The sequence below is a fragment of the Lacerta agilis genome, chromosome 9 (assembly GCF_009819535.1).
Source record: "Lacerta agilis isolate rLacAgi1 chromosome 9, rLacAgi1.pri, whole genome shotgun sequence".
Taxonomy (NCBI): Eukaryota; Metazoa; Chordata; class Lepidosauria; order Squamata; family Lacertidae; genus Lacerta; species Lacerta agilis.
The window spans coordinates 38935621-38949195 of NC_046320.1; the positions used below are offsets into that span (position 1 = coordinate 38935621).

Here is a 13575-nt window from a genome sequence, read left to right on the forward strand (position 1 = left end):
TATTATATGATACACCTTTCTTTTCCTTCCAAGGAGGCATCTGAGCTTTGATAAACTGAAGGCTTTCCACAGTGTGAGATGGTTAATTTTGGATGCCACATACATTAAGATTCAGTTCCTCAATTATTATGAAACTAAAATGCAGTGCCTGTGGTGATTAAACCAGTAGCGGGGGGGGGGGGGTCGTTAAATACTAATGCAACACGAGGAAAAATACATTTTACTCAGAATTTGATCTGAATTATTTACTTTCCCGGAGCAAGTTTAGATATAACTCAGTGGATTTATTGTATGTTTCTATTTAACTTCAGGCATGCAACCCCAAATATTCAGATTATGACAAGACTGGGTCTATTTGTGCTGCTGAAAACATCAATGACACGCTGACCTCGTATCGCTGGCTTGTCAGCGCTCCAAGTGGCAGTGATGGGGTTACCAGTCCCATGCGAGAAGTGGACTCCAACACTTTCTTCACCAACACCAAGTCCATTGCCTTGGACTCCATATATTTCCAGGCCGGTTCAAGGGTCCAGTGTGCAGCACGTGCTGTCAATGCCAATGGAGATGTGGGTTTAGAATTACTGAGCCCAATTTACACAATAAACAGAGGAGAAGGTAAGGAAGCGGAAAGTCTTCATGAATGAAATAAAATCAAGTGGCTTTTGTGAAGCTGAAATAGATGTTTGTTTCAAAGGGCTTTTTAAAGTTCAAGGACACAGACAGTGGATGTGAAGCACGGGATGTAGGGGATCAGATTCAGTCCTGAGGTTCTCATCCTCTGCATAGTTGTATAGTATATGCTTGCTTCCTATAGTGCTTTCACCTTAATGAAATGGGTGGAAAGGCTATGGAAATCAGTGACATTGCACACAGGGATGTTACGGCCATTTTGCCAATGTGCTGAGCCAAGCCATGGTTTGACTGAGCATGTCATCCAACCCCTGGCTCATGTTTCATTTCCCCTGCTGAACTACAAGCTGTAAACCAGAGGGCAAACCTTGGTTGTAGCCCATCATGTATTTTGTCCTGTTATATTTTGCACTTCCACCAAAGGTTTCCTTACATCTTGCAGCTGAAACTATAAAATAGGCAAGTTCCATAATCAAAGCAAGGAGAGCTCTGCTCTCACATGTCTGCTCTGCAACCTGCTGGAACTGGACATTCTAATCATATATGGATCATACCTGTGGGTAGGTGGGGAACAGGCACAGGCCCAATATAACTTAGTTTCATCATCAGGAAGTGAAATAAAAGGGCAATCTCAGTCCATACAGCAGTTCCTGTGAATGAGAGACCAAGATGGCGCCAATCCCAAATGGGATTGGCTTTTGTGATGCATATTATAGCTTCTATATTTCCCGTGGAGGTAGAGGAAAGCTTCATCCCACACTGGTTCCTGTCCTATCGAATTGGGGGTGGTGCCACATGGAAGAGAAAGTGGCCCTGCCGCTACTACTCAAGTAAACTGGGGCTGTGCCCTGTAGAGTTGGCTTCTCAATCGGATCAAGAGTATATTATGTCAACCATAAGATTACATGTGTTTTTAAAGTATCAGCATTTTTAAATTTGGTTCTTCCAAGGAAAGACAAAGCAGAATTACTCTCTTTGTTTTCAATCAACCTTTTGCCCTTTTCCACGTAGGCTTGTGTCAGCCCCGTATACCAGGAACAGTCGGAGCAGAACCTTTCTCAGCCAGAATACGTTACACAGGTCCTGATGATCCTGACTATTCCAACCTGATCAAATTAACAGTTACAATGCCTCATATGGATGGTAAGTACCAGACACGTGCATTTGATTAATACTGAACAATTACACTGATTCAGCACAATCACATAACAAATGATTAATAACAAATAAAGAGGAGGTACTTATTCACACAGCTAATAGTTAAACACTTGGATTTAATATGTCAAGGTGGGATGGTGACCACCAACTTAAATGGGTTTAAAATTCATGGAGATAAGGCTACCAGTGGTGCTAGTTGTGATGCTATCCTGCTTCTGAATGTACCAGTTGTTAGGGAAGAACGGGAGAACGGCTTTGTCCCTGCTTGTGGGATTCTCATGGGCATCTGGTTGTCTACTGTGCAAAACAGGTTGCTTTATATGGCTCTTCTTGCATGTTCTATTTTCAGGGATGTTGCCAGTTATATCAACTAGACCTTTGTCCAACTTTGAGCTGACTCTTAGTCCTGATGGCACTCGTGTAGGCAATCACAAGTGCTCAAACCTCTTGGATTATAACGAAATTGAGACAACTTACGGATTCATCACAGAGGACACCAAGAACCCAGAAGTGATTGGAGAAACTTCACCCTACCAGTACAGCAGCGCTGTGCGATCTGCCAAGACCTTGCGTTTCTACCGTAACCTCAATCTGGAGGCCTGCCTGTGGGAGTTTAACAGCTACTATGACATGTCAGAACTGCTGACTGATTGCAGTGGCTCCATTGGCACAGATGGTCAGGTATGCTGCATGCATGAAAAGCAAGCCTATGAAACTGAAAAGAAAATGCTAGCATTATGCCCAGTTGCATGCACTTGAGTTTTCAGCATGGGAACTTGGGAAGCTGCCTTTATACAAAGACAAAGGTCTGTGATAATTTGCAAATCCGGGAGGGGCCGTATCTCAATGGCCATGCACATTATCTGCTTGCAAAAATCCCAGAAAGCTTCAACTTTCAGCATCTCCATTCAGGACTGACTCCCGAAGGTGGCAAAATCAGGCATTTGCCTGGGACCCAAGACCAGCAAAGGGCCTACAGTGGCAACATTTCAAGAGAATACAAATAGTCAAGAAGATCAGGAATAGTGGCCAAATGTAGGTTTTGCTTCTTCCACAGTCTAGCATTCCCATTTGCTGGGCTCCAAGAAACTGCCACAAACAGCATGGCAGTCATGTGCAGTGACTCTCAAATACTTTGCATGACCTCATTAGAAACACTATTTGATTTATGACGAACACTGCTCACCTCAGTAACCAAGATGGATGTGGCATGGGAGCTCACTGCGTAAACAGCCCTGCAGTGACATGGACATCCCAGTCACTTGCTGGGCAGGCAAGAGTGAGGTCTGGCACACAGTGTGCTCCTGACAAGGCAAGGATATACTGATTTGCACTAATACAGACACAGTATTCACTAATACAGACACAGAAATTTAATGAATGATGGATCTCATCTATCTTTAAGCTGACTCATTCACAACTTAAATCTTTACAACATTCCCCTGATTAGTCAAAGCTGACAGGTAACTCAGCATCTTGTATTGAAACCAACTATTATTGTAAAACTCTAAGCAAAGCAAAATGAAGTGTTGAAAACTCGCTTGTGCAGTCATGTTGGTTCATACTGTACCACACACAAAGGTTTCTAGTGGTTTCCCTGCCCTATCTTTAAAATTCGTGACAGTTGTAGCAAAATAGTTCTGTATGTAGTTCAGCAGTTGGTTGTTTCCAAATGCATATACTCCCCTGTTAGTCCCCTCTGCCCAGCCTCCCCCCCCCAACTGGACTCTGCTCATTAACTCAGCCTCCCTCCTCTAGCAGCACCTCTAGAGAACACACACAAGGGTTTAGGATCTTGTAGCTTGAAGCTGCTTAGCAACAAGGCTTGGACTTTCACAAAGGATTCCCAGACTCAGAGGCAGGCACGTTCTATTTCATATGCAATTAAGTTAAACAGTAGGACCATAACATGATGCTCATTAGTGAGCATACATGATCATCTTTTAAACTGTGCAGCACTAGAAGTTGCATGCTATATGTGTATGTTGGATTTTTGTGTGAAGGACATAAACTTTTCACCACATAAGCCCTTGTCCCTTGAATTTCAAAAGCCCCTTTGCCATGAAATACATGTGAAGCCACTTTCAGAGAGAGAAGCAAAGATTTCCATTTAGGTGCTGCTTAAAAGTAAAGGTAAAGGGACCCCTGACCATTAGGTCCAGTTGCGGACGACTCTGGGTTTGTGGCGCTCATCTCGCTTTATTGGCCGAGGGAGCCGGCGTACAGCTTCTGGGTCATGTGGCCAACATGACTAAGCAGCCTCTGGCAAACCAGAGCAGTGCACAGAAACGCCGTTTACTTTCCCGCTGGAGCGGTACCTATTTATCTACTTGCACTTTGACATGCTTTTGAACTGCTAGATTGGCAGGAGCAGGGACCAAACAACGGGAGCTCACCCCGTTGTGGGGATTCGGACTGCCGACATTCTGATCAGCAAGTCCTAGGCTCTGTGGTTTAACCCACAGTGCCACCCACATCCTTTATGTGCTGCTTACACACAATTAAAAGATGTCTGGACTTTTGACTGGCCCATTTCTTAACTGCCATGTGAATTGTTATCAGTGCTGAAAGTTAAGTAAAGGGGAAATGGGGAGCAAGCTTCAGTTTAACTTCCCCAAACTATATGCTTTGTTGTTCCTTGAAATGACCATTTCACTGAACAAGAGCTTAATCATTACCCATTCACTTCCTGAAAGTTGGACCGGAATGCAGATAGTGAGACTGTTAGTATCAACTTAATCCTATAATAGGGACTTAGCTGTAACTCCAGATTACACTTTGGGATGACTGTCAAGTCAATTCCAGGGTGTTTCTGTTCTTTGCCAGGGTTGCATCTCAGAAGCCAGCAAGAGTGCTTGCCTGCCTGCCGGCTTGGATTTGATCCGTGCTTCGTTCTCTCACACTTCAACACAAGCTGCAATTCATTCATAAAGTGTCAAAGTGGATTTCTAATCAAAGCCAGAGAAGTTTGTTCAGGAGCCAACATGTACATACACACACTCAGAACATCTGTCAAACTCAGCAACTCAGGACGGAATGAGGATGAGACTTAATACCATTCCCAGAATGGTTGTGAAATTGACTTCTCAGGATGCAATCTGAACATAGCATAACCAAATACTATGGTGTTTTGCAGGTGTTAAATCTGGTCCAGTCTTATGTGACTCTGCGAGTGCCCCTGTATGTCTCCTACGTCTTCCATTCCCCGGCTGCTGTTGGAGGCTGGCAGCACTTTGACTTGCAGTCTGAGCTCAGGCTCACCTTTGTGTATGATACTGCCATTCTTTGGAAGGACGGCATAGGAAGCCCACCAGAAGCTGAACTCCAAGGTGATTTTGTTCAGTTCTTATTTAATTGAAGCATTTCACTTTTCAGCTGAAATAGTTTCCAGAATGGCTCACAAAGATCAATAATGGCAGCCCCTGCCCCTGGGTTTACAATGTTTAGTACATTTTACTTTTTATTATTATTACAAATAATTTATTCATCACCTTCAGCACTCTCTATGTGCTCCTCCAAAATTGTACCAGTATATTGTTTTGGCGGGGAAACATGAAAATTTGGCCCAGAGGAGATTCGTACCCCATGTTTGCAAATAGTTATTTCACTGAAATCAAACCATCTGAAAATCACAGTAAAACTGGGATGTACGTAGCATCTGATATTCTCAAATGCTACAAGCTTTAATACCTTTTTGTATATAGTAATGGCAATGGTTGTTTGAATTTAGGCTCCCTCTACCCAACCAGCATGCAGATCAATGATGAAGGGAGGCTTGTCGTCTACTTCAGGACTGAGATTCGGTTCAGAGGGCAATTTGTAATGTCCCACCAAGGTAAGATTAGCTTTTTGTTTATACCTTAGGTATGCAATACATCTTAATAATTCTCCTTATTCTTTTTGGTGGAGATTTTGTTTTGCTTTTTGTGATCAAAGAGTAGTGAAATATTTCTTTTCATAAATCATAAGGAGCCCTTGTATGCCACTGTGTGCTGGATGGCAACATTCATTCCATCATGAAAATGTGTCCTTTTCCTTGACAGGTACTTCTTTGTCGTCAATGGTGATGTCTGCTGATCACCCTGGCCTCACATTTACACTCAGCCTTTCTCAAAGTGAACAAACCTTCCACCAGCCTATGCAGCAATGGAAATTTGTCTCAGATTTTGCTGTGAGTGCCAACAATGCAGTTTTCTGTAGTACCTTTCGAGGGGGGCAGGGAGAGTTGTGCCTGTTACATAATACATTGTTCTTACAACTCTATGATTGGTTAAGCTGATAGATTGTGTGTTCTCCAATACCAACACATCTGTGTATTTTGTCCAGCATTTTGCTACCCAGCAAGTTTCATGTCTAATTACGTGTATGGACATCACTCCTCCAAATTCAACACCATTACAGTGTCCCCTGCTGGGCACTAACTATGGAGAAAGTTATGCCCAATTCACACAGTGCCTCTTGGAATCTGGAATGTACAATTTTCTCAATTCCAAAAAAAAATCATCAGTACTTTTTATTCTTTATTAGCTGAACTGGTGTTTTCTTAAGTATTGAATGTAAAGTTTATAATATAGACTTATTGTAGTTATTTTATTTTCAGATTTTTTGGGTATGGGGTCCTTTGCTTTGTATGTATTTGGGTTTTTTATGTTGTAAGCTACTTTGAGCTTCCTTTTGGGGGAGAAAAGCGAAATGCAAATAAATGATGAGATAGTGGAAGTTTTATATACCAAAGATATGTCAGCCTCACCATTGGTTTCGAATGAGAACTTCAGGCACCTGTGATTCTTACTGCTAGAAGGAAAGCCATAATAATGTTTTCACCTTAATTAAAATATAAAATACCTGCCAGCTCTGGATACAGACAGAAACGAACACCAATCTTTTAAGCCCTTTCTTGAATCCTAAGCATATCCAGCCCTAAGCATGTTTACTCAGAAGTACATCCCATTGAGTTCAGTGGGGTTGCACTTTAGGATTGTAGGAAAACAAGAAGAGTTGCATGATGTGGGTGGGTGTCAGAATCAGTCAGTCAGCTGCTGAGTAGAAACAGCTGGTGCTCTGCTCAGAAGCACCCCCCATGATTCTTAAAAAGTAGATGCCCAAATACAGATGAAGTAAAACAGCCAAGTGAAGCAGTATTATGCTGAAGAGTCCATTGACAAATGTAGTATCTTTTTGTTGTTATATTTGTGTGTGCATGTATTAAACTAAAGCACTTTTAAACAAAAACTATTCATATTCTGATCTTGCACCCCTTATTGTAGGTACGTGACTATTCGGGTACTTACACTGTGAAACTTATCCCCTGTATTGCTGCACCCAGCCAAGAATATACCCAGCCTGTCATTTGTAGCCCCCGGGAACCAATCACCTTTGATCTAGACATCAGGTTCCAGCAGGTAAAACCTCTCTTGTGTTTAATGCTCTCAACAAAGTATTTTGACTGCATTTATCTGGCACATCATGCACACTCCCTTGGCAATTAAATTGAACTAAATTGTTTACTTGTGCAGCTCATCAGCAGTAGAGTCTGAACTAGTTTTACACACAGTATTTTTATTTTCCACTGACTTAGAAGAGCTGGTCCTGAATATTTTAAAATCCACCAACTTGGGGTGGGGAGCAGAATTAGTGTTTAAATTTACAGATGTTTAAAGTGGGCTGTATCCAATGGTGACTTTGAGCTAGCCAAAGCACCAGACAAGGCACCCCATTTTGCCATGGTTCTCCTTGCACTAAGCCGCTATTAGATACAACCAGTCTTCTTTACCATTGACCGTAGTGCTAAACCTGGGTGTGGAATTTGATGTCCCGCTTGAGTCAAGCCTGCCCTTGAAAATCACAGCCCTGTGCCAAGTTATTTTTCTCTCTCCCCATAATTTAGGCACACTTATCTGTGTATGATGTCAATTATTAATATTATTATTATTATTATTTTATTTGTACCCCACCCATCTGGCTAGGTCCCCCAAGCCACTCTGGGCAGCTTCCAACAAATATTAAAATACATTAAAATGTCATAGATTAAAAACTTCCCTAAACATCAATGCTATGTTTCCCTGTGTCTTCTCCATATCACTTGGCTGGGAAGGATTGTGGATGGTTACAGGGAAAGAGTGGAGCTCATTTGACATGCCCACCACTTTGGGCAGCAGTTCCATATCCCTTTCCACTCGAAGTAGAAGAGAGGGCACTTCAGTGAAGAGCTACTAGCTAGCACAAGAGGGCTGCATTGTAGTAACTGATTTGGACTGTACCACTGATGGTGTCTTGCTGGTCCTTGGTCTCTCATTTTTAACCAGCTGCATTGAGCATCAAAACTAGCACAGTCCTTTAGTGGTTTGTGAGTGTTTGGCCCAAAATCCTTCTTCTGGATGTGCCATAAGATGGGAGGGATCAGCCAAGATTTAAAAGCTATACCGAGCCTAATGAATGGGAAGAAAAGAGGCATAATTCATTAGTAGTGGTTTATGTGTAGAAGGCCCCAGGATCAATGCCCAAATCACCAGTTAAAGGAATCAAGTAATGAAGTGATGGGAATGATCTTAGCCCGAGTCTTGAGAAGTTACTGCTGTTCAGCATAGATAATACAAGCCTAGGTGGACCACTGGTCTCACTCAGGTTTTCAAGACTTCTGCACTATATTATGAATAAAACTTTCTGATTAAAGTGTGTTTCTTCTAATAAATGGGTTAATGGATTCAGTCTACTTGCACAGACTCTGCTCTTGTGCAAAGAGGTTGTTGTTGTTATTTTCATTTCTATACCACTTTATATTTTTAAGAAGAAAAATCTCAAAGTGGTTTATGCCTACATTAAAACATCAGATAAAGCAATCCAGAATAAAACATTACAAAATAAATTCAAGTATACAGTCAAAGCAACATAATTAACAGGAAACTAAAATATTATTTCAAAGATTTCAAAAGAAAAATTACTAAAGTTAAATATAAAATACACATTTAAAACAGTATTAGCCGTTTTAAATTTGAAGGGCTAAAGCAAGCAAGCTGATGTTGAGCAAGCATCAGAGAGAACTGAAATTGAGAAACTAAACAGTGATTCTTTTTCTTTTTATATAGGTCAGTGACCCGGTAGCAGCTGAATTCAGTCTAAACACCCAAATGTTCCTGTTGTCGAAGAAGGACCTCTGGCTATCTGATGGCTCCATGGGATTTGGAGAAGGAACAGATGTTGCATTCACAGAAGGCAAAATAAAAAATAGCTTTACTCTTTACATATAGATGCTGGCATGATGCTACTTTTAGCATCCTGTTAGGATCAATTAATGTTCTTTCTTCTTAATATTATTCTCTACCTTTGACTAATGCTATAATTTCATAGTTGAGAATGTGAAAAGGGAATAGAAAAAGGAGGTGTATTTTGAAGGAAGAAGGTGCTTTAATAAAAGTTACCAGGAAAAATAACTGGTTAGGCTTCAAGGGTGTTTTAAAGGGTGGTTGTATTTAAGAACAATTTCTTGAGTTTGAAAGTTATTGAACAAAGTGTCCCTGAATGAAATTGCTATTAGAAAGTAGGATTCATAATGCGTTGCCTACTCAAACTGTTGCTAGGAAAACAAAACCATCTGTTTAATCAGTACTTAATTAACATCCATTATGCTGAACCCCCTGGGCTTGTGAGTTGGATATGGGTTGCCCCCTAGTGAGGAAAAGTGGGGTTGCACTCAACAAGTCTTGACAAGATGGTTGTATCTCTGAGAACAGTAAAGAGAACGCTTAACTAGGATTGATGTGAAGTCATTTAGCAAGATAAGCTTGTGCAAATTCACTTTAACATTAGTCAGCACAGTAAGTGAAAGCCTGATTCTACCACCCTGATTGCAAAGTTACTTTGCTAACCAAGTAAGGTTAGCACCATTGTGTACATCCATGCAAATTGAGCACAATTGCTTTATTATGAACAATTTTATGCTGCTTGACATGGGGACAAGGAGTAGTACCTTGAAGCACCACTTCCTTTTCTGCTCTGGTTTCTTCGTAGCAGACATCACTTGCACATTTTAAAGTCCAACTTTACTGACCAGAAGCCTAAAAATTTGCATATGTACAAAATAAGATTCTCAGAATGCTTAATTCTGCACATTTCAAATTCTGTGCAAGAGCAATATTTAAGTGGAGTTACGAGATGCAAATAGTCCAGTTAACAAGTGGGGGGGCAGGTGCAGGGGAGAGGTTATGAAAAGAATATATCCAAACATTCTCACTACTAAAACAAACCCCCCAAACCCACCACTTTGGTATCAGAAATGCAGTGGTTTCAGTTGGATACGTACAGCACCAACAGAGACTTCAGGGTTCCTGGTTTCTGACCTATGCTTTCTAGACAAGGTGTGAGGAACCTTTGGCCCTTCAGATGTTGATGAACTTCAACTCCCAACACCAGCAAGCATACCCAATAGTCAGAGGTGGTGGAAGTTGCAGTTCAGCAACATCTGAAGGGCCAAAGGTTCAGAACTTGCAGCTAGTTAGCTCACCTGCTAATGGAAGTCACATTAATAGAGCCTATCTTGCAACAACTTCATTGGCTCCTTTAAGAAACAGAGCTGAGGACCTAGATCTCTGTTGTATTGCCTTCCCTATTATCAGTCCACCTGTTCACATTTTCATCCAAGACTTCTCTCTAGGTACTTCTGCTTTCTGAAGTGCAGCAGATGGTGACATGCAAAAGAGCCTTTTCTGTGGTGGCTCCTCGCCTCTGGAATGCTTTCCCAGAGATGTTCACAGGTTGCCTGTCTTAGGTATTAGGGAAAAATACCCCCCCCCCAAAAAAAAACTTAGAAATATTTAGATCTTTGGAACATTAAAGGTGTTTATGCTGTGTTTTGGGATACCAGGCTTTATTTAAAGTAGTACACATTTTATTGTATGTTTTGTTTTTTTAATTACAATTATTGTAACAAAAATGTTAATTATTTCTATATTGTATATTATTACTTTACTGTTGTCTGCCCTATGGGGTCTGATTGCGTTTGAAGGTAAGGGGTATCAATGGTATTCCAAAATAACTTTTTCTAAAAATATTTCTAGGCTCTGAAATCTATGGTCGTGTCATGGTGGATCCTGTCCAGAATTTAGGAGATTCTTTCATCTGTAACATTGAGAAGGTGTTTTTGTGCACTGGAGCTGACGGGTATGTCCCCAAGTACAGTCCAGATAACAAGGAATATGGTTGCCTAGCAGACTCCCCTTCCCTCTTATACAGATTCAAGATTCTGGTATGTACCATGGTACACTACAGCACAATCCTAATACAACAGGTTTGAAATCCTGAATGTAATAATGTACCCGTGTTGGTTTCTTTGTCTCCTAGGATAAAGCTCAGCCTGATACCCAGGCAAAAGTGTTTGGAAATATGGCCTTCCATGCAAAACTCGCTGTTGATCACATAGATGGTTATCCTTTGGTAAAGCAGCCAGGGTCTGATGGATTCAGCATGTTGTCGACTCCACTCTTCCAGGTAACTTCTGAGAGTAATACTGTTCCAGAACTCTGGTATGTTGGAAACTAACTTCCTAACTAGCAAGGTATTTTTCAAAACTCCTGCAGTTTTTTTTGAAACACAGCCTTATTTGTGTGTTCATAAAAACAGTGTTCTGGGAATTTTGTCAAAAATGTTTTTGCTTTCTTTGTTGTCATATAAATTTACATGAAAGACAATTTTTGTCACTATCAATCCAAACCTATTTATGATGAAATCTTTTTTTCATGTCAGTGGAACTAAATAAAGTTAAATGTTATTGTTCAAGGGATGCATAATAATCCTCACCTTCAAAAACCTCCTGGAATAGATTGTAAACATTCCATCTTAAATCAAGTGACTGTATACAAAACATGTTTTATGTTTGCATACTGTGTTGTCAAAGTCTGCCCCCCTCCCATGCAAAATAGCATTGTCGTGTTATTTTTATGTCAGGAGCAATACTCTGGGAGACGGTCATATTTGAAATCTTGAGCCCCAGAGAGATTAGGAGGCATTTAGCAACTTAATTTTGCTTAAAAGTTGTCATGTGTGTTTTTACTCTAACAGGTAGCAGCAGGTCGAGAATGGTACATCCACACTATCTACATGGTTCGGTCACGTGAGAATGCCCACAGAGGCCTTGGAAAGAGAAGTGTTGAGTACCACCACTTTTTATCTTCAGCCAGTGGAATCCCAGGTGCTACGTATTCTGGGCGCAGTCGGAGAGCCATCTCAGATGCTCCTACGCTTGCACAAGATATCAGTGCAGATAAGAATCGAGGCACCAACATCCAGCACATAGCTCTTGACCGGTCTAACAAAATTGTTATTGAGCAGAAAGATTGGTCCCCGCCCGGTAAACCATACGAGAAGCCAGTCCTGGAAATTACTGGAAGCGACATGGAAGACAGGATTGTACCTATTGTCGGAGGTGCAGCTGGGCTGCTGCTTCTGATCAGCACAGTTTTGATTATCATCTTCCTATTGAAGAGAAAGGGACGTTCTACTAATGGGAAAGCAAATTCCTGCACCGGCTATTCCAGCAGTAATGAAACTGTGACCACGCAGCACAGCAGCAGTGATAGCTCTGAAGTTTAATTACATCACAAAGGTGAGGGTTGTCGTTTGAAGATACTTCATTTCATCATAAAAACTGGTATTGGGGGGCTGTGTTTGCACAGACTTGGGAGCTGCCGTGTTGGTGCTAGGTTGTATGAGATTACAGCATACAAAAAGTGTAGCAAACAAGATGAAGTGTGTAGAAGTGTGAGTGCTTTATTTATAACTTAACTTCCTCCCCACCTACCCAGGAAAACAGGATGGATTCCTGGAATAAACTTAGCTTTCCCTCTTTCTTCTTCAAATGGTGCTAAAAAAAATAAATCATCAGCTAGCAGCTATTAATGTGCCTTGCCTACCATCATGAAAGCCTGGTGCTCCTCAAAGGGATATTGAGTTCCTTTTTGTTTACCCAGTAACTTGTATGATGTCTAGTTATACCCGTCTTGTATATGGAAAGGAGTGGTGTGAGGAAGAATGAGAGAAGGGGTCAGATTTTAATGAGATAGGGTAGAAGAAAAGTATATGTAATTAAATCTCAGAGCAGAATTGTACTGTCCGAGTGGCTGAGACATACACTGGAAAAATGGAAAGCTAATTTAAAGAGTATTTCCCAAATGGTTTTACCAACAGGTATTACAAACATACCCTAAAGCTGACGCATCCTTAGTATTTTATCATGCCTTTTACAATAACCCTAAATCATTACTAGATGGCCCTTCCTTTTGTCTGCCTGCAGTTAGTAAAATGTCCATTAGCTTGGCAAATTTTGTAAGATATTGTGAATAACTTAAGACATTTATATCCTATAATTTGTTGTTACATTACATGGCTGGATCAGTTATTTTGCTCAATGAATCTCTAAACCATCAAATGCAGCCACTGCAGTAAAGGAGCTTGGAATCATTACCACCAAATATTTTGGTAAAGGGTTGTGCGAAGCATGTTTTCTAATGCTGTAACAGTGGTTTGAGGAAGCTAGACTACATGGTTTCTGTTCCATGTCAGGTTTGCCCACATTTCTGAAACAATATTTGGCACTGGTCAGCATCTGACAGACTCAAATTGCTGTAAGATGAAGACATGTCCATGACAACTAAATACAGCAACCATCTCAGTTTGCCATACAATTATTCAAGCAGTGAGTATATATAAAACTAAAAAAGTAGTTAAAGATTCATTTATTCTACATGCAGCTTTTGTAAATTTCGTGTATGAATCTTTCTGCTGAGCACTGCCTAC

At 40.9% G+C, this 13575-nt stretch overlaps 1 protein-coding gene across 1 annotated transcript in view; it reads left to right on the top strand.

Annotated features, from left to right (window-relative positions):
* The window catches only part of FREM3 (FRAS1 related extracellular matrix 3), a 77375-nt gene extending 64473 nt beyond the window's left edge, over positions 1-12902 (top strand). Inside the window, exons 14-24 of the mRNA XM_033160821.1 lie at positions 312-615; positions 1642-1773; positions 2138-2469; positions 4925-5117; positions 5519-5623; positions 5832-5959; positions 7056-7190; positions 8874-9000; positions 10842-11029; positions 11125-11271; positions 11842-12902. Coding sequence (XP_033016712.1) covers positions 312-615; positions 1642-1773; positions 2138-2469; positions 4925-5117; positions 5519-5623; positions 5832-5959; positions 7056-7190; positions 8874-9000; positions 10842-11029; positions 11125-11271; positions 11842-12372 — 2322 coding nt within the window. The 3' untranslated portion in view covers positions 12373-12902. The remainder of the gene's footprint in view (positions 1-311; positions 616-1641; positions 1774-2137; positions 2470-4924; positions 5118-5518; positions 5624-5831; positions 5960-7055; positions 7191-8873; positions 9001-10841; positions 11030-11124; positions 11272-11841) is intronic.
* Positions 12903-13575: the final 673 nt, after the last annotated feature.